The 20843-nt window shown below is 27.3% G+C and overlaps 1 protein-coding gene across 2 annotated transcripts in view; it reads right to left on the reverse strand.

Annotated features, from left to right (window-relative positions):
* LOC107436297 (terminal nucleotidyltransferase 5C) overlaps positions 1–20843 on the reverse strand; it is a 154399-nt gene that overhangs the window by 42966 nt on the left and 90590 nt on the right. The window contains exon 1 of one of the 2 annotated variants that reach the window (XM_016047946.4): positions 2420–2664. The exons of the other annotated variant lie outside the window; for it this stretch is intronic. Coding sequence (XP_015903432.2) covers positions 2420–2482 — 63 coding nt within the window. The 5' untranslated portion in view covers positions 2483–2664. Of the gene's footprint in view, positions 1–2419; positions 2665–20843 lie in introns of those variants that run through there. 2 annotated transcript variants of the gene reach the window in all.

The following is a 20843-nucleotide window of genomic DNA, read 5'->3' on the forward strand; positions in this document are numbered from 1 at the left end:
AATTAAGCTAATAAGCCCTATGTAGTAAATAGAGTCAACAATCTTCGATTCATTAAAATTCAATATACAAATGGAAACGTAACGAAATGAAAATTGTCCTTATTCTTGTAGTTAAATACTAATCCAGTAATTACTTAAATTAGAGAGCTCTTCTAAAGCTTTGTGATTTTCTGGTAAAATTTAGATTACTGCACTGAATAGTATAAAGCAGTAAAACAATTTTCATCAGTTTCTGACACTAGATTCAGTGCTAAACCGTTTCAGTTCAATTTATCTAACAATTTTAAATTCTATTTAAAGTTAAACGAAATTGCGATAGCTGATAAAAACATTTGATATTAAACAAATAACTCTGTGACAGACAGATGGACAAATTTAAACAAAACCACAATAAAAAGAAAATTTTGTATAGTTCTATAAGTTTATTAGCTTGTGCATAAACTGTAATTGCGTTTTAAAAATTTAACTAAAAATAATAAATACCAGGTTTGAAAAAAAATAGTTAAGAAACACAAGGGTAATTCATTTTCCCGATTAATTATTGGATTGTCAGATTTTTTTTAGTAGAAATTGCACAACATTTTCATAAAATTTGGAAAGTTTTAGGTTTCGCCTTAATAACGAATATATAACAAAAAATGCCAAGGTGTATTACAGAACAGATCAGCAATACAAATAATCAGAACAAAATTTTAACTGTTACATTGAAAACCGAGAATACAATTAAAAAAATTTTTAAAAAAGAAATAAGATAATATAAAATAAAAACACTAGAATATGACGAAATTTAACTAGATTACTTTTAACAAAGCTCAAGATTAACACTAAATAATTCAATATTATCAAAATCAAAAAATGCTCGAAGGCGAATTTACCTTTCGAAATAAATTGCAAAACGAGGACGCATTCTTCAGAACCTCTTAAAACCTTCTAAAAACAAGAAAACTATTTTCTTACAAAATCATCCTTCCAAGCGCGGAATTCCCCGAAAGTCGTAACAGCACCCGTCCTCACTGATACAATTTGGGGAAAACTGTTCATAAATAGCGATTTTCATCCCATAACATTTTTGCAGACGATTATTTCTGGAAGCATCAAATTTCACACAATAAAAAGCATATCATTCATAAACGCAGACGATATGTAACACCTATTGTTCATTCATAAACCTGCTGTCTAATATATTGAAGGAGAATTTAAATAAGGTCATATGTAGCATAAATAATCGGGACACAATTGGAAAAAAAAAATCGTAGCATTGAAAATTTTAAATCTGTTTGTATTTTTTATGTATGAAACAAAATTTACATTTAAATACATAAAACATTTTAGAATGCCGTGAATATCTATTTCAACATTTAGACTGCAAAAATTTCAGAAAATTCCCAATCGAATATTTTAAATATGAAACAAATTCTAATATTTTACACAACACTTTGCGATATACTTTTATAGAATATATAGCTTAACATGGTACTATAAAAGTAGGATAATAAAAATGTTATTCACTTAAATTAAGCGTAAAAGCTGATTATAGCGATATTCGATAAAATCTGAGAGGTAATATCAACAATTTATAAAACTACATTTTATTTTATACAATATAGTACATGCCGCAATAATATTCCAGAAATTTAAAAGCATGCCACATGGCTTAATATGCCACAAATTTAAAATAGATTAAGATATTAGCTCTTGAAATGAAACTTCAATTTCAATACTTTGAAACTAAATACATCTAATAAATATACCCTATAAAAATGCAATATAGTTAATATAAACTACTATAAAAAAATAGTGATAATACTATGCTTATAAAAAAATTTCTGCAAAAGTTAATACAATATCTGGATCAATATATATTCAGATAAATGTAAAAAGCTTCAAAAATTGAAGAAATATTTCCTTAAATATTACTAATATCTACCAATATGTATATGCATATATATATAATCATTTGCCTAAAATATCAATTTTTAATTGCAAATAGATATATTTGCAATTAAAATTTGATATTGATAATTTGGCCAATTTACAAAACTTCAAATGATATAACTATAAACAAAGTTAAAATGTGATGAAACTAAGTTTTCAAAAATTTTCCGCAAGAGTACATGCACTTTCTCAATATAAATTAAATTTTAAAATATATATAACGAGAAATATTTCTTTAAATATTACTAATATTACCATGTATGCAAAAAAAATTATAAAAGAAATATTAAACTTTCAGTTATTTGACTAAAATATCCGACTTAAAATGCAGCGTGAGAAAATTCTTTTAAATTCCGGAGAGAAAGGATAAATCCCGGTCACTGCAGATTATTCCATATGTTGGTTGCAGAATAGTTCCAAGCTGCGGGGGCGATAAAAAAGAAAAATTTTAAAAAACACATAAAATATTAAAATAAAAACTTACCTGCACTAGAGGCAATTGTGTAAGATCTATATCACGACGTGTTTCATTTCCACAGACGATCATGTTTCACACAAAATAAGTATTATTTTTTGAAGAGAGAATGCAAGAGCGTACGCGCGTTAGAAATGAAGAAGGAAACACGGGGCGTTCCGCGTTAGAAAAGAAAGGATCATCCAGAGCTGGATGCACAGCTACGGAGCAACTCGATTATTGAGAGAGGCGCTGTGATCGGTGACGCAATGCCCGATACGGCGCCATGCTTGTTACTATGGAAACCACGTGCGCAGGGAAAATAATTCGTGACGTCAGACTCATCCATTCAAAACTTCCGTTGCACCGAAACCTCTGGAAGGTTTCTGTTTTGTAAAAGGAGCTTGTCGATTTATAATATGATGCGCCGGAAGTTACGCTTTGAAATAAAGTTTGTTTCTACGATATTTTTGGGTCTTCTTAATTTTCTACGTCATTTACAAGTTTAGATTTTATTTTTGTTGCATTTTGGAGTAAAATCGTTTCAGTTGATTTCAGAAAATTCTAACGACTAAGTGAAGTGAGAAAAAGATGTAAGCTGATCTCACTTCACATTTTAAATAATTTATGTTAGTTTAATTGCGCTAAATTTAATGTAAAATTGTATTCTGAAGTTGACATCATTATGCAATTAAGGAATTTGATAAATAATATTTGGTGCTGTATTGGACCATATATCGATATAATTCTTATGATTTATCGTGAGTACCATATCTTGCTATAAATATCGAAGATATAATTATTGACTACAATAAAGTTGTAAGGAACTATTGAGGAAGGATTAATGGAAGACATATAAAAAGTTTCATTGCCTAATGAAACGTAGAGGTGTTTTTAATAGTCATTTTTTATCCTTTTTTTCAGCAATCAAACAGGTTTATATTTTCAAATTCAAGTCTTTTTCACTTGTGATTAACTCATTAACCTTCGATGGCGTTTTTGATGTGCTTACACATTTAATTTGCGACCCCAAAATGTGCATTCATTTTTGATTTTGACTTCATTTTCCGCAAAAATTCTGAATTCGCTATTAAGGGTGGTCATTACAGAACATCCCAGTAGGGAATTTTTCAAACTCATCTTAGCCACAAGCTCAGACGACGTCCTATTTTTAAACTTTTTTAAAAAAAAATTTTTATAGTCTGCTGTTCAAGCATTTTTTTCTATCTGTTGTTGCTTATTTGAATATTAATGTTGGGCAACGAAAAAGAAATTCTTTGTTTTCGTCATTAATAAACTTTTTTTCTTATCATCGTCGCTAGGGAGAAAGAGTTTTCCCTAGACGCTGGAAAATATTTCAGCTTCCTTTGACTTGGCGATGTGGTTATCTAAATGACATTTATGACAAATTTAAAGTTATCTACGCAAAATTGTTATTATCTTTGTCTGCTTTATTGCCTATTATTAATAAATCTTGATTTTTGCTGGAGAATTATCGGTTATTATTATTAGTATTATTTTTTTGGTAATTATTGAGTTGGAATTTAATTTTACAAGTGCGTAAGATACATGCATTTTTATTACGTGCAATTTTCATCTCAGTGGCGAAAAATTTTCATAACCGTTATTTGATTATTTAGCTCAAGTATCTACATAATTAAATTTGATAGCTTTGCGCAATTTTTCAAAAATAATAACTGTTTTGTAACTAAAATACTGCTGCTATATTAAACAAAATTTTGATAGCCCTTAACTTTCAAAGTTAGCAAATATATAAGCACTATAACGATTATTGAATGTAAATGAAATTTTGAGTTCTGACTTTGTAACTGTAACCATTCTTGTACAGCTTAGATATTCCTTACTATGCGTAGGAAATGCAATTTTGAACATAAGAATCCAGTCATTTGGTCAAAAATTATTGAGGTCATCTCCCTTTCTCTCTTTTTAATTTTTCCTTTTTTCTCCTGTGGATATTTCTGGCCCATTTCATAGAACTAAATGGAAAATCGATAGGAAAAGAACTGTGATGGTTTTGAACAAAACTTTTAAACAAAATACTGTTAAATTAATAACGATTGTTCATGAACGTAGAAAATCGTCTGTGAGTTAAGATATGACACACAAAAAGCAACATGCACGTCTTTGACAAAGTGTGAGATAAAGTTTTAGCGTGTGGAATATTTTGTATAACGCAGTGAATTTTAAAAAAACAGACTTGATAAAGTAACATCATATCAATTATATTTCAAATTATAGTAGCTTTGCAAAAAATAAGACATAATTTTTGATAAAAAAATTAAATTTATTTTCATTCGAATCAGAAAGGGATTTTTCATTAGCTTTTAGAAACGCTGAATCTTAATTGTTCTGTCATATTTTTGATGTAAACATATATTTTCAGTTTCCTTTGAGACTTTAGAAAATAATGCTAAATAAATAATAAATCTGTGTTTTTTTTATTCTTTTTAACTTGAAAACTAACACTCAAACGGAAATGATGTCAAAAGTGGAAACATGAATAAATTACATATAAATTTTTGCCATATTTTTTCTTTCTGAAATTGGTTTGATATTATCTTTTACAAACATTGAATATTTATTGTTCTCTCTGTTTTTTGATGTAAATATATAGTTTGAGTTTCCTGCGGGACTTTAGAAAAATAATGTTAAATAAACTATTTATGTTTGTTTTTCGATTTTTCTTTAATATGAAAACTAACACTAAACGAAAATAACGCAAAAGAGTAAATAGATAAATGAAATTTTTATTAAGAAAAAATTATTATTATTATTTTTACGAATCAGGAATTTATTTTATATTGCTTTTTAGAAAAGTTGAATCATTATTGTTCTCTCTGATTTTTTATGTAAATACATATTTTCGGTTTTTTTGGAACTTAAGAAAATAATGTTAAATAAATTATTAATTTGTGTTTTCCAACTTTTCTTTAATTTGAAAACTAGCACAACGGAAATAACGTGAAAGAGTAAAGAGATAAATGAACAGCAAATGAATTTTTTTTCAAGATTTCTTTTTCTAACAATTAGAAATTTATTTTATATTACTTAGGAAACTTTGGAAACTTTAGGAAACTTTGAATCTTTATTGTTCTCACAGATTTCTTAAGTAAATATATATCTTCACTTTCCTTTAGGACATTAAAAAATAATGCTAAATGAATTATTAATACGTGTTCTTCATTTTTTTAACTTGAAAACTAACACTAAACGGAAATAACGTAAAAGAGACTAGAGATGTGAATGACTTGCGTGATAGTATTTCATTCATATTTCATCTGTCTCCTTATTGCGTCACTTGCAACTACTTTATTTTTTATTATTATTTTAAAATTTTTCTCTCAGGAAAAGTACGTCAATTAAAGATTTGACGTACTTTGACCATTTTTTGTTTATTTATCTTTTCAAATTTGAGTGAACTTAAATTTTCCAAAAGTTGTAGTCCTTTTTAGCTAAATGGTAGTACTATGCCAAGAATTTGTAATCTAGTTATGAAGTACGTTAAGTTGTCCGTAGATCCTTGACAGTGTTCTTTAAAAAATTCTATTTAGATAATTCTTTCTGTAGATTTTATTATTGATTAAGAATACGAAAAAATGTAAGGTGAAAAGAAATATTTAATTAATTTTCGTAGTGATTTTAGACCAACAAAATTTTTTACACAAAGCACGATTGTTGAAAAATAATTACGATTTTAATTAATTATATAAGTTTGCTTATTATTTGTATAAATATAATACTAATCATAAGCAAGTATGTTTTAACTAAATAGTAAGTAACTAAAATACCAGCCAGAAATTGTTTTTAAGCGAATTACTGTAAAATATGTAGACTATTACAGAAAATTGATGAAAAAAATCAAGGTAGGGGGGAAATTTATCGGTATTAATTTTTCTCCCTTGCATATTTTTTCATGGTGCTTGTTTAATCTGATTTCTATTTAAATTAGAACACAAAATGAAATTTAGTTTTGTTTTATCGCCCTATTGAACTTTCCGACGTTTTCCTTTCTAGTTCAACTTTCCAATGTTTTTTTCTTATATGTAACTTCCTATCGTTTTTTCTGCATATTGAATTTTTTATAGTTTTTCTCAATATTAAATTTTTTGTTTTTTTCCAACATTGAATATTGCTTTGTTTTTAATCTTTATTGAACTTTTCATGGTTTTTTCTCCACATTGAACTACCACTTGCACTTTAAATCGTTTTTTCCACACGTTGAGTTTTTTGTCGTTTCCTCCCAAATTAAATTTTTTGTCGGCTTTCCCATATTGAATTTTGCGTCGTGTTTATCCAGTATTGAACTTTTCATCGATTTTTTTATACAATGAACTATTAATATTTTCGCCGTATTGAAAATTTCATTCTTTTTCCATGTTTCCAATTTTTCGTCGTTTTCTCCATATTGAATGTTTTTCCCATATTGAACTTTTCCATTGTTTTTTTTCCCCATAATAAACCACATAATTTTGCACGCATTATACTTTTCCTTGTTTTTCTTTCACGTACTGAATTTCTTTTCGTTTTTTTAAATTTTTTGTCGGCTTTCCCATATTGAATTTTGCGTCGTGTTTATCCAGTATTGAACTTTTCATCGTTTTTTTTTATACAATGAACTATTAATATTTTCGCCGTATTGAAAATTTCATTCTTTTTCCATGTTTCCAATTTTTCGTCGTTTTCTCCATATTGAATGCTTTTCCCATATTGAACTTTTCCATTGTTTTTTTTCACCATAATAAACCACACAATTTTGCACGCATTATACCTTTCCTTGTTTTTCTTTCACGTACTGAATTTCTTTTCGTTTTTTTTTCCTCCAGGATTGAATTTTGTGTATTTAACTTTTCCTCATTTTTTCTCCATATGAAACTTTTCATCTTTTCCCCTGTATTTAACTTTTCCTCATTTTTTCTCCATATGAAACTTTCCATCTTTTCCTCCGTATTATTCCTCACCACGTCTGAAATTTTTTGCTTTTTATACTGAATTGTGATTTTTCTGAATCTGTTACTGAATTTTGGTCGTTTCTTCCGGTATAAACTTTGTATTATTTTTCTCTATATTAAACTTACTATTTTTTCCCCCCTCATTGAACTTTTCATCGTTTTCTGAACGTAATGAACTTTTTATCGCTTTTTCCCAACATTAAATTTTTCCCGTATAGAAGTTTCTCCCTATTGAAGAGATGCACAGATTTGAAAAGTTACTTTTCCATATTTTTTCAATTCTAAAGCGATATATTCAAAACTTATTACATAATAATAACTGTACTAAACTCAAAATATATGAATATTTGTTATTTTACTTAGTCTTTAAAAAGTTCAAGACGTTTCAAAAATATCAAAGTTCTTAGATTTCATTTTATTTTTTATAAAAAAAAATAATATTAAGAAAAATATGAAAATTTAAGATTCGAAATTTTTTAAACACTAATATTAAAGCATGCAAAAGGCATATTAAAGTCTCGAATTTCTTACTCAAATTAAATGAAAAAAAATCTTAATATTTACGCATTTTATTTCCCTTGAAAGTAAGAACTAAAAACACCAATTTTTAAACATTATAAAACTTTAAATGTTTTAAAATAAAAGACTCATTGAAGATTTATGAGCACTTTTTGTACTGTGCAAGGCATTAAAAACTTCCTCTGAAATTTTATTTCATAATACTATTGATAAACAAAAGCAGAAAAATAATTACATTTTTCTGAGATATTAGAAATTAAATAATAAGAATAATAAGAATTTTTTTTTTGAAAATAGTTCAGAAGAATAATCTAAGTCGTTCAACTAACATTCCTCGTCTAAGTATCGATTAAATCTTATATTCTTGCAAAATAAAAAAATATATTATCGTATATTCTTGCAAAAGAGAGAGAGAGAGAGAGAGACTCCACTGTCCTGCTCTGGGCAAGACTTTTCTCACCGAGCGTTATTGGGAGGCTAGAGATATCTTATATTAATGAACTCTGTTTAAGTATTGTTGTCCTCTGAGTTCTTTCTTCTTACTTGTTTTCTGATTCAACTGTTCATAATCTGCCATTAGAAATGAAAAATATATTCTTGCAAAATAAATGTATCGTCATATTCTTGCAAAATAAAAATTATTTACTTTACAGCTATACACAGTTAGAAATTTCTTTGAAAAATTGGCTAAATGGCAATTTATTTTAATCATTATTGTACCATATTCAAACAAAACAGTCATATAACCATAAATAAGGTGGTATTTCAGTGAGAAAAACCGTTTATTAACTACTCTCACCTAATACGGCTAAACAACCAGGATTTTATAGCACCAATAAAGCCTACCTAATAAAGTAACTTAGTTCCTTGCAGCTAGGTCCATATCATAGCTGAGAGGGCTAATCTATCAGTCTCATGGCTCACAGAACAGAGGTTCGAGACCCAGCGTTGACACCACAATGTTTCATCCATTCCCTTCCTGTCCTGTTCTTCCCAATTTGAGTTCTGCACCTTCCAATGTCAATTACCAAACATAACCATAGCTCCAATGTCCAGCTAAGTTCGTTGTTACAGTTATTAAATGATGCTGGTTACAAATGTTTAAAAAACCGTACATTTTTGTATTAATGGTCTTATAACCACACTAGTTGTTAACGGTTTCAAAACCGTGTAAGTAAAAAATGTTCCTTACCGTAAACTTTACGGTTAATTGGATGGATAAACTGCTGCCGGTTATTTCACCATAGTTTTAGAATGAAAATTCTAACAGTGTACAAAACTATTTGCTTTTTTTTATCATTATCAAACGTTAAGTAGATTCTCTTAATTATAAAGTGAATAATTACTTCAGAGAAAACAAACTCTATTAATAAAACTTTACCACGTTTCTCATCTACAAGGAAGGATTCGTTTCAGAATATTTGATGAACAGCTAATAATGCTTCAGGCGAAATCGCTAAATGAACGGAATTTTAACACGTTTTCCCTGAAGGGACACGTGTACATTTTACTTGCTTTTCTTTAAACCCCACATCATTGCAAGACCAATTTTTTACCTTTTTCCCGATTTCTATTAATGTTAATTTAACACATTTATTAAGCATTTCTCTATTATTGAAGAATGACAAGAGGGTTAAAAAAATAATTCAAATCACGATAGTTTCTTAAACTGGTTTAACAAATGCGTGATTTATGAAACAGAAGATAAAAAGTATTCGAAGTAGTTTTCAGGTAAATGTCAGATTGAGTCGATAGACCTAATTTGGTTTGAAGTTGGTTGAACTGTTTTTTAACCAGATTATAAGTGTTCTGACAGTTTAACGTATTTGAAAATACTATTCTTTTACTTTTATGGGGATAAACAACAACCAATTATTTGGCCAAAGATCAAATATTCAGTGAATCATAATAGATAATTAATATTTCGGGAGCATGGATTCAAAATGTTTTTTTTTTAAATAAATTTTTCAAACGAATACAAGTCTTTATCATTTTTTTCAGTTAATGTCAATACATCTCTCTTTCCTTTCATATTTAATTAGGAATATTGTTCTTTGCAAATCATTGTATTTTATACAAGTTGATAATTAATTACCATATCTATTGGCTTAACTTTCGAAATTATGAGCTTTAGACTTAAAGGTGGTATCTAAGTATAGTAAAGTGGCTACTCACTAGAAAATGAATGTGCTTGCAAGTCTTCAGGGTAGAAAACTGTGAAACTAACTTTTATATCGCGTATTAAATTTCTCATATATTTCCAATTCTTCATCCATTTCCTTAATTCTCCATTAAATTTGTCTTAAACTTAATACATTGAAATAAAGATATCTTGTAATCATTAGTTTCCCCCCCCCTTAAAATTACCTGTTACGTTATGGTGTTTAAAATCGTGAGCAAAAAATTTTACAAAATTGCGTTGCGTTTTTTTTTTCTTATCATTAATCTCCGAAAGATGTCCTATTCATACTAAATCAATGAAGCTTTATAAATTTATAATAACATTTTTTCCAATATCTCCGTATTTTTTTTTCAATATTTTTGCTTCATTTTGTTTCGTTATAAGAAAGCTAAATTAGCAGTTTCACGCATTTTATTGAAACTTATTTTTATCCTCTAAAAATATTAATTATAAATTGTTCCAATTCAAAAATTTGCGCATTTAATCACGATATAAATTGTTCATTACATAAAAATACTCATATCATAAAAATAGATTTAAAAATTGTATATTATTTAAACACTTGATTGGAACTTTTTTTTTTATTTTCTAACGAAATTATTATAAATTGTTCCATTTCAAAAATTGACGAAGTTATAAATTGATAGATAAAAGAATGAAATTTTCGAAATCGGAGAGGTAAAAATCGTTTCTTTTACGAAATTAAATGATAGTGAAGTGAAGAAAGCTTATCGGAGTTGAGTTGTTTTGATCTGAACCAAGGGAGAGAAATGAATAAGAAGTAAACAAATTAAATGTTAATTTCCAATTTTTAAACTTAGTAGCGATGGTTTAGGTAATATAACTGTGGTATATAAAAATAGATTTAAGAACTATTTATTTTAAACATATTTATTTCAATATTGAATGAAGTTTTTTTTATACTCTAAAAGTTTTAATTACAAATTTTTCCATTTTTTTTTTTTAAATTGACGTTTTTTGAAATAACTCGCAATTAAGACATAAAATTCACGAGATTAAGACGATAAGAACCATTTATTTTTTGAAATAGAATATATTTAAGTTAAATGAAGAAAGTTAATCCGAGTTGAATTGTTTTGATCTTAATAGTATTCCTAAGGTAGAGAACAACGAAGAACAAATAAAATATTTATATGTTAGTTATTATTTTTAAAACTGACTATGGTGTTTGAACAATATTCCATAGATTAACACAGGGATTTAAAAGCTTTTTAAAAATATTTATTGAAACACTTAATTTAAATATATTTTATCCTCTAAAAATTTTGATTATAAATTGTTTCATTTTAAAAATTGATGTTCTTTAAAATCACGCTTACTAAGAAGTAAAATTTACAAAATCAGAACAATAAAAATCGTTTATTTTATGAAAGCAAACTTAAGTGAAATAACAAAAGTTAATCGGAGTTGAGTTGTTTTGATCTGAACAGTAGCTCCTAAGGGAGAGAAAGAGTAGATGGCGCATATTCTAAGTAAATAAACTTTCTCTGATGGGGAAAAAAAAACATTGTCTTCTTTGCTTACTAGTTTGTTGCAGAAATACCTTAATTAAACAGTAATCAATTCTGACGTGAGAGGATTAGGTTTTGTCCGAAAGTTGTCTAATTAAGGAAGATTGTGCTACATTTGATTTCTTCTTTCATTTTTAGTTTTTGTTGTTTATGAAAAATAAAAGCCTTCTCTATGTTTTCATCAAAGCAATATGATAATGTGCTAATTAATATATTAAATAACAAGTCAAAAGTTATGTATTTTTTTCTATGATGATTAAGGCATTAATTTTTTTTGTTCTTTGTTCAAATAAATTGATATAGGAAGTTAATTATGGAAGAGGAATATAAAATTGTTGTTTTATTTAAATATTACAAAAAAACTGACTGCAGCGATTTCGAAGCAAAATTACAAGTTAATTAAATTTTATAGTAATTGAGAATAAAAATTAATAACAACAAAACATTCAATTCAATAACAGAGTCCTTAACATTTAGTTTTTGTTCGATCTAATGAAATTATTTCGGACATTAATCAATTCATCACGCTTAATCCATGTATATTTAAATCTAAATTTAGGGAAACTGTATGTTGGCGATATATGTTAATTATTTCTCTTGCACCTAAGCAATTAGGCACTGAGCAAACTGAGCAATGAGCTGGGATTCGATCCTTAGTGACGGTTTAAACTCCACCACCCCTTGATGGATACAAACTTGTCTGAAAAGTAAATGCGGCTTCTGCTCAATACCAACCACATTTTCATAATCATGCCGTTAGTCACGACGTTTTGGAACCTTAAATCTCAACTATCACCCCTGTTCAATAGTGGTGTTGATGGAAAATTTGTGCTATATAAAAATTAAGCGAGATAGCTAAATAACTCAGAAATAGCACAAATAATGCCACATAAACAAACATGCTATAGTTTTGGTTTTACAATAAAGGATCTTTTTCAGTATTGAAAAGCAGGATATAAAAAGGAGAGATGTAGAAGAATAACCGAACCAAAATTATAGTCTGCCTTTTTACGAGATCACTATTCGTGCTCCTCCCATGTGATTTCGTTTTATTTATAAAATAGTTACAAATAATCTGATCAATTTTAAGCATCATATAGAATAAGGTGTATCGTATTAAAGGGAGATGTTTATATTTAATGGTTAAAAATGGTGTATTAAATTTCTTTACAATAAAGAGCTTTTAAGTTAATTTTGTTTCCGATACATCTTTGCTTCTAAACATACGAACTGTCGGCGCAGATGCAGTTTCAATGTACCAGTATGGATTTGATCTTATTGATCAGACGATATTTAAACTATCAAATGCTCTATTTAAAATTTTAATAAAGAACATAAATTCCTTATTAAAAACCATCTGCATTTTTACCATCTGTTTGCACATCTGCCTGATACTGTGATGTGCGTGGAAGAAAATTTCGAAATGTTATAAGTCGAGATTGTTCCGAAACTAAAGTTTTTATCATATTGTCGATTTATTTTTGAAAATAAGAAATAATTATGATGAAAATACCTTATTGTGGATAGATGCTGGCTCTTAATTTGTAATGGTCTGCAAATTTCCGTTTAAATATTTTTTTAAAAATTAATAATTATTCAATTTCCTTCTTTCATGATGATTTTTTTCCATGCACTAGTTTTTTATCTGAATATATTTTTATTTATATATTTATATTTTCTTATCTGAATACTGTTAAAGAAAATTAGATTATTTCTAAAATAAAGGACGTATATTTTACTTTAAGCCTTTTTCAAAGATGTATGCATAAATAAATTTAAAAAAAAAGACACATGATTTCTTATAGAATACCTCTTACAAAATTCTTTGCAAATTGCATTGCTATGTCAATTCGAAATCAAGAATGCCATGGTAAAAATTTTTTAATTTAAAACTTCTTTTTAATATCTTTTATGTCTTTAAAATAATAATTTCTTTAATATCTTCATCTTTTTGATCTAGAATATAATCCAGTAACTAGCTTATTGGATAAGATTCCAGATCCAAGCTAATTTTTTATAAATGTTCAGTTACAATTAAAAAAGTAAACAAAAAATACTGCTAATGGCATCTTATTATATATGGCCTAAACCTGTTTAAAATAAATGGTATTTAAAGCAGTTAAACTAACTACGTTTTAATTTATTTGCTAAGATATTTTTTAGTTTCGCAATTTTTAGTTTTATTTAATAGTTAAAAATTAATATTTTAAATTTCAATATCTTATTGATTATTACTTAGCACATCAACAATATTAATTTACTTAATATTTTGAAATAGCAAAGTTGATTTTGACTGATTAAATAAGTTTAAAAAAAGTATTACTCTCATTTTTTTCAAAAATTATCTTAAACTCTTTTTTTTCTTACTAAGTTTAACAGTTAATACATGCAAGTTTTATCAGAGCAATGCGATAAATAAATATTGATGGTATGATATCTGCCTTTGGTAAATATGTCATCTTTTAAATGTGCCAACAACAGCTAAAAAAATTATAATATTTATATATTCATACTTTGTCCATTATCAAGACAAAACTATCTTTAATCTTACTTTTTCTTGAGTCTTTATGCTGACTCTGTGATGAGGTTTGGAATAAATAAACAGAGCTTGTTTAAATAACAAAAACTTTTCTCTTCCTTTTTGTGTTTGGCTTATGAAAAATGTTGTCTTTTTTATGCTATGTTTGCTATTTAGGATGAAAACCTCAACTTAATATTTAATAGTGACAGACAGAAAAAATACCGATAGATGGTTATTAATAATAAATAATAATTTTCTTTCTAAAATTACGGTAAAATAACCGGCAACAGCCTGTTTATTCAATTAACCGTAAAGTTTACGGTAAAGAACATTTTTTTACCTTTTCGGTTTTGAAACCATTTACAACAAACATGATTTCAAAACCGCAAAAAAATGGATTTAAATGGACATTGAAGCTTGCTTTTTGTTATGCAATGGACATTGGAGTTAGGTTGTCGTTGAGTTGTGTTTTATCAAATGACCATTGGAATGGGATTTAATTAGTCAATCTGGTTAGAAGGAATAGAGGAAATAATGTGGTGTCAACGATGGGATTCGAGCCCCTGCCCTGTTGATAATGAGGTTAACAGATTTGGTCTCTCGACTATAATATGTACCCAGTGGCAAGGAACAATTTTTCATTATTTGGGCCGAGTTGGTGTGATAAAAGTTTGCTTATTTAACCGTACTTGGTGAAAGCAGTTAAGCAGTTTTTCTTATAGTTAACAGTTTGAATACCATCTTATTTATGGTTTTTGTTTACTGTTTTGTTTGAAGATCATAAAATAACAATTATATAAATTGTTGTTTAACTATTTTTTTCGAGAAATTTCTAATAGTCTGCTGATATTATTACTCAAATTAAATTCGATTTTTATATTTTAAAATATGATTTTAAATATAATTTTTCTACTGATCTGTTATTGGTGTAATGGTTAAAATTAAGTTCATAGCATTGGAGCAAATTGTTACACAGATTGTAAGTTTAAAAAAATTAATGCATTATTATTTCACAATCTTATTATTGATTTGTCTTGAGAACAGTAAAGTAATCTTGTTGCATTAATGTTATTGTATTGCATTATGTATGTCATTTAGAAGAGTGATTAACTTTTTAGAAAAATATATATCTGATTTAATTTAAATATTCAGTCGAAATCTCGCTGCGAATCATATACATCGGAACTCAGAAAGCGTATAAACAAAAGAGTATGTTCTTTATTTTTGCTTTTTGTTTTCAGAAAATGTTTGTTACCAATTCAATTTAAAATATTTCTGACGCTAATATAGTATAATATTTAAAGTATATCTCTCGAAACATTAAGATTTCATTTTACTGCGTGGAAATAAAACGGTCTGATCAAAAGGTGTTCCAGTTTTTTGTTACTGCGTAATGTACTTTAAATATATTATAAAATATATCTTGAAACTATGTATATTTACACTAGATGCTGCAAAAAATAAAGAAGTTTTGGATTTTCTTAACCTATACTGTAATTATTGTAATATCATAATCAACATTATTATTCACATGAATTCGAAACAAAATTTATTTTTGTATTCAGTTAACTAAATTAAAATGCTAAAAGAATTTAAAAATAAAGCATTTTCAAATTTAAAGAAAGATAGAAAATATCACATATAAGAAGTTAAATAATAAGAATTGTATATTAATTATTATTATTGAAAGTGCATTATTTTAATTATATTAAAATGTATAGATTATTAAATATATAGATTATTAAATATATATCAATGCATAAACCCCAAAAGATACATTCAAAATTATATACTTTATGATGTGATTTCTTTGTTAAAGAATAAAATGCTTCCTTGAACATCAAAATAAATTTTTTGGTGATAAAAAATACATTTACATTTAAAAAAAATGCATGCATAAATTCTGAAAGATGCCTTTGAATTTATATCCTTTACAGTGTGATTTATGTGCTAAAGGATAAAGCGCTTCTAAATCATAATCAATCGTATGATGTTAAAAAAATACTGGAAATACACATAAGCTCAATTGTAAAAAAGAGGATAAATACAAAGCTGGAAGCAAAATACCACAACTTTGGAAAAAAAGAAGGAAATCGTGACTTCTTATGACCAGATGAAATAATTAGAACATCTGTCATTGAAGAATTAATGCGACACTGTCTAACAATTTGTTTTTACGAAATTATTTTTCTCAATGGCCACGTGTTTATTCACATCTATGCAATCAATTATTTTCCATTTTCACTCTTGCATTTGTATAAGAAAATATAAGTAATTTATTGTAATAAGAACTTCTTCATTTTTAGCTAATTAGAATGAGCAAATAGATTTGATGAAGTGATAGATTTTACAGAAGTTTAAGGTAAGAACTTAAAATAACTTATCGTGACTTTCAAATTTAATTTTCTTTATACTTTCAAGGCCGTGACCGATATGTGATAGCGCGATTCTCCCTTCGGCCCACAATATTATCTATAAAACGAGCCTTTCTTACTCTAGTGGCCCCATATCGCATTGATGGGCTCTCAATATGGTATTCTCTTGGTACTTACTACTCAATATGGTACTTACTATTACTGCTCGTATTAGTACGTATGCGTACTCTTTAGTACACATAAATTCGGAGTTAGAGAGCCTGGAAAAGCTCTTTTTTCTCCATCTGCCGGTCCTTTAGGGGAGAAAGATAATTATATAAAAAATTTATCTTCAGATTTTTAAATTATTATAATTTTGTTAAGTACAAAGTGTCTCGTAAACACCACTCTTAAATGACAATTTTGGAAACCTTGTTAAGTCACAGAAAAATACAAATTTTAAAATCAAAAATATATATTCAAGTAAGAGAATGCAAAGAGATTTTCAAAATTTGACGAATTATTATCAGGGGTAATACTAGGTAGGGTGGTATCAAAATAGATACGAACGATTTTATTTGTCAGATAAAACAATCAAATGATTTGTCATTCTTTAAGGATATAGCAGAATTCCGATTTCAACCGATATTATTTTTTCAATATTACATCCTAAATGTGATTCATATTTTAGCAGAATATAACGTTTTTAATATTATATCTAAACGTATTTAATGTCCTAGCTGAATATTATAATTACAATTTTATCACTTAAAAATATCTTTTTAAGGTTGTTTTTTTTTATCTCTTTGTATACCTTTACAAAGCGATTATCAGCGTAATAAAATAATTGGATTTACTCTAATAATTCGGAGATTTTAATTGCAAAAAAATATTGAAAAATTATAATTATTGAATAATTGAAATAATAATAATTTAATAGAATCATGTTTTAATAGAATTATTGAATAACATTTTAGTAGATAGCCGCAATTATAATACATATATTTAATAGATAGAATTATTGAATAACATTTTAATAGATAGCTGATTTTGTTTCTTGACCAAAATGTTAAGATAAGCATATGGGATACTTATAAAAGTATCCCAAAATATGCAAAATTTGCTAAAAATTTAAAATTATCATCCTTTGTTCAGTAATTAAAATAACTAAAAAATTTAATCTAGTTTTAATAAAAATTTTGTTTAAAGTATTTCAACGCGTTTCGTAATTTCCCCCCCCCCTCCAAGTTACATATTTTGAAGTAAAAATTTCCTTTTCTGCCATTATTTAAAGCTCTAGTCTCAGAAGGATATAACAACCGAAATATATTTTAGATTTTAGCAGAATATAATATTTTCCAAAATCAGATACGTAGCAAATAATATTTATCCGAATATAATGTTTATAAAAATGTTTCATATTCAAGCATATCATGTTTTCAATATTATATATCAGTTTCACATTTTATTAGAATATTATAGTTTATATATAAAGTATGTATATATACATATCTGAAAATTGTTTAATATTTTTTCGAATATTATTTTTCCAATATTACGACGCAAATTTTTTTTTATTTCATCAAAATAATATATTTCATATTATAACAAAATTTATCAGGATCTTCAAAAATCTTCTGATGTTTCGGGAAATTAAAAAAGAATGTTTTTGAAACATAAACGAGAAATAAATAATCAGATTTTAAACTAAAAAGTTATTAAAAACTACTTTATCTACATAATAATAATAGTCAATAATAGAATTTTATCACATGAGGCCAATTTTTTATTAGACTTTGTTATGCTGCTTTTTTTTTTTTATCAATTCTTACGTTAGCCTGATTTTTTATACCGATAACAACTCCTTATTTATAATTATGGTGTTAAAGTTGATGTAATCGATAAAGTTGATTTATTCGAAATGTGTGCGGTCATGAAAAACGTAGAACAAAACCCATATTCCTAATGGGTAATAATTTTATATAATTTAATTACGCAGAATGATTCAAAAAACGATAAAAAATAGTTGAATAATTGAAAGTCACATTTAAGCTAACATAATAGGATGCCGACAAATAAAATCAGTCAGTCATTCAACATGACGGATGACAAAACAACCACGCGGTTACAGATAAAAATCATAACTTTCACAATTAGATACCAAAGATAGTAGACGCGGATTTTTAAAAGATATCAGCAAAAATAATCAGTTACGTCAAGAATAAAAAGGCCAAATGATAATCATGAAAATTTTTAAGCAGGCGACCCTGTTATTGTTTTGCTTTACTCTTTTTATAATACGGCGAAGCAGCGCAGAAGCATAATTAATTTTAAATCAAACTTATTCGAGGTACAGTAACTACTTTGTTAAAATTTATTAATTTTAATATTACAGGTTGATAAAAAAAAACTGGCGCACACATACCACGATAATTTTATTGCTTACCAAAACTCAACATTAAAATAAACATGAAAACATTGCTATCTGTAAGGTATTTACTAATTTACAAAGTAATCACCTTTGCCTTGATGTAGAGATGTCATTATTTCACAAAATTTTTTGCCATGCGTCACAACTCACGTCATTGCATTCTGTGCTTTCCTTTTACAAAAAATATCTGGCATGCGTATACCATGATAAAAATAACTGTCACGTATATACCACGATAATTTTAAATCTTCTCTGCATTTCATTTTATTTTATAACAGTCGTTGACGGCTGATCCAATTGTGGGTTTACGATTACAGATGTACAACTCTGTAGCCTTGTAAATCTGAACCCAATTCAGAAGACAAGTGAACTCCTGGATCAAGTATTGGGAGAACTTTTGCCTTCGTGGAGAACTTTTTGATGGAACTAACCCACATTTGCATTACATGGAGGGAAAACCACGAAAATCACCCACGGTTATCCTGACGGCAAAGGGACCCATGATCTATCTACCACTGAGGATATTTCTACGCCAGCACTGTGGATGGTGCGAGCTGGTGTGGTCTTCGTATTGACCAGCCATCCCTGGGATTCGAACCTAATTCACCTAATTGAAATGCGAAATCACTATCCCCTGAGCCACCACGGCTTTAAAAAAGAAACTCAACCAAAGAAAACTCAACGTCTGACGGAAACTCAACATTAAAATAAACATGAAAACATTATTACCTGTAAGATATTTATAAATTTACAAAATAGAAATTTAAGGGGCTCAGGGGATAAAGCGTTCGCCTCCCAATGAGGTGACTCGGGTTCGTGGGAGGCCAACCGTCGGAGGTTTTCGTGGTTTTCCTTTCCGTGTTACGAAAATGCTTGTTAGTTCCATCAGAAAATCATGAAGACAAATTTCTCCCAATATTTGATCCCTCGTCTTCTGAATTGGGTTTAAAATTACAAGACTACGGAGTAAAATTACAAGACTACGTAAACTCAAAAATTGGGTCGGCTGTTCCGTGATTGTCGTAAAATATTAAAAAAAGTTACACATTACAAAATTATAAATCATTAAAAATTATCCACTATCTACTTTACTGCTATTACTTACTCAATGAATCAACTAATGTCGGAAATTTATAAAATTATTCTTGTTTAAAATTCTAATTTTAAAAAAAATAATTCAATTACATTTAACTTTTCTTACTTTTTTTAGTATATTTTTACTTTAATCACGTCGTTTATTTTTGGGACTATAAATTTAATCTTTAAATTTGTAAAAAAATGGGTGATTTTCAAATTTGAAGTAAGGTTCGAATTGAAGTTATTTTGAAAACTTTACTTCTCAATTAGCCTTTAAGAATAAATGTTTTCTTTCTAAATTAGAAAAGTAAGATGTTTTCCATGCTCCTGGCTTAAGATAGAAACGCTATTCTTTTATTGAGTTAAATATATTTTATTCCCAAAATGCTATTACGAGTCAACAATCAAACTATATTTATTATTATTTAAATAGCATTTTACCGGTTTAAACTTTCTAATGGCGTTTTATTTCTTACTTAAAGTAGTAAAGTAAAATATTTCAAATACTTCGTTTTAGCTATGACAAAAGAATTCTAAAAAGTCATTTTCGAAAATGAATAATATATGAATCTTGAAAGTAATTTTCGTTTGTTTTCAAAGCTCTTAAAATGTTTTTTTTTCTTGAAAAAAGGGAAGCTGCAGTGTTGTTACGCTTTTAATGTTTTTTGGTCATAAATTTAAATTTCTCAAACAGGATGAGCCTTCGAAACATTTAATTTGAAATAAAATGAGTTTTCAGAAAGTGGAAATTTTTTAAGTGTGTAAAATGATGCTTTATTGGATTCACCTTTTCAGATCTTTAACAAGAAAATGTATTTATCTAGTTCCATTATTAAAATCGAGGTTAAATTTTAATAATAATTTCATT

This window comes from Parasteatoda tepidariorum, chromosome 3, assembly GCF_982258835.1.
Source record: "Parasteatoda tepidariorum strain Cologne lab strain chromosome 3, Ptep-v5.0, whole genome shotgun sequence".
Classification (NCBI taxonomy): Eukaryota; Metazoa; Arthropoda; class Arachnida; order Araneae; family Theridiidae; genus Parasteatoda; species Parasteatoda tepidariorum.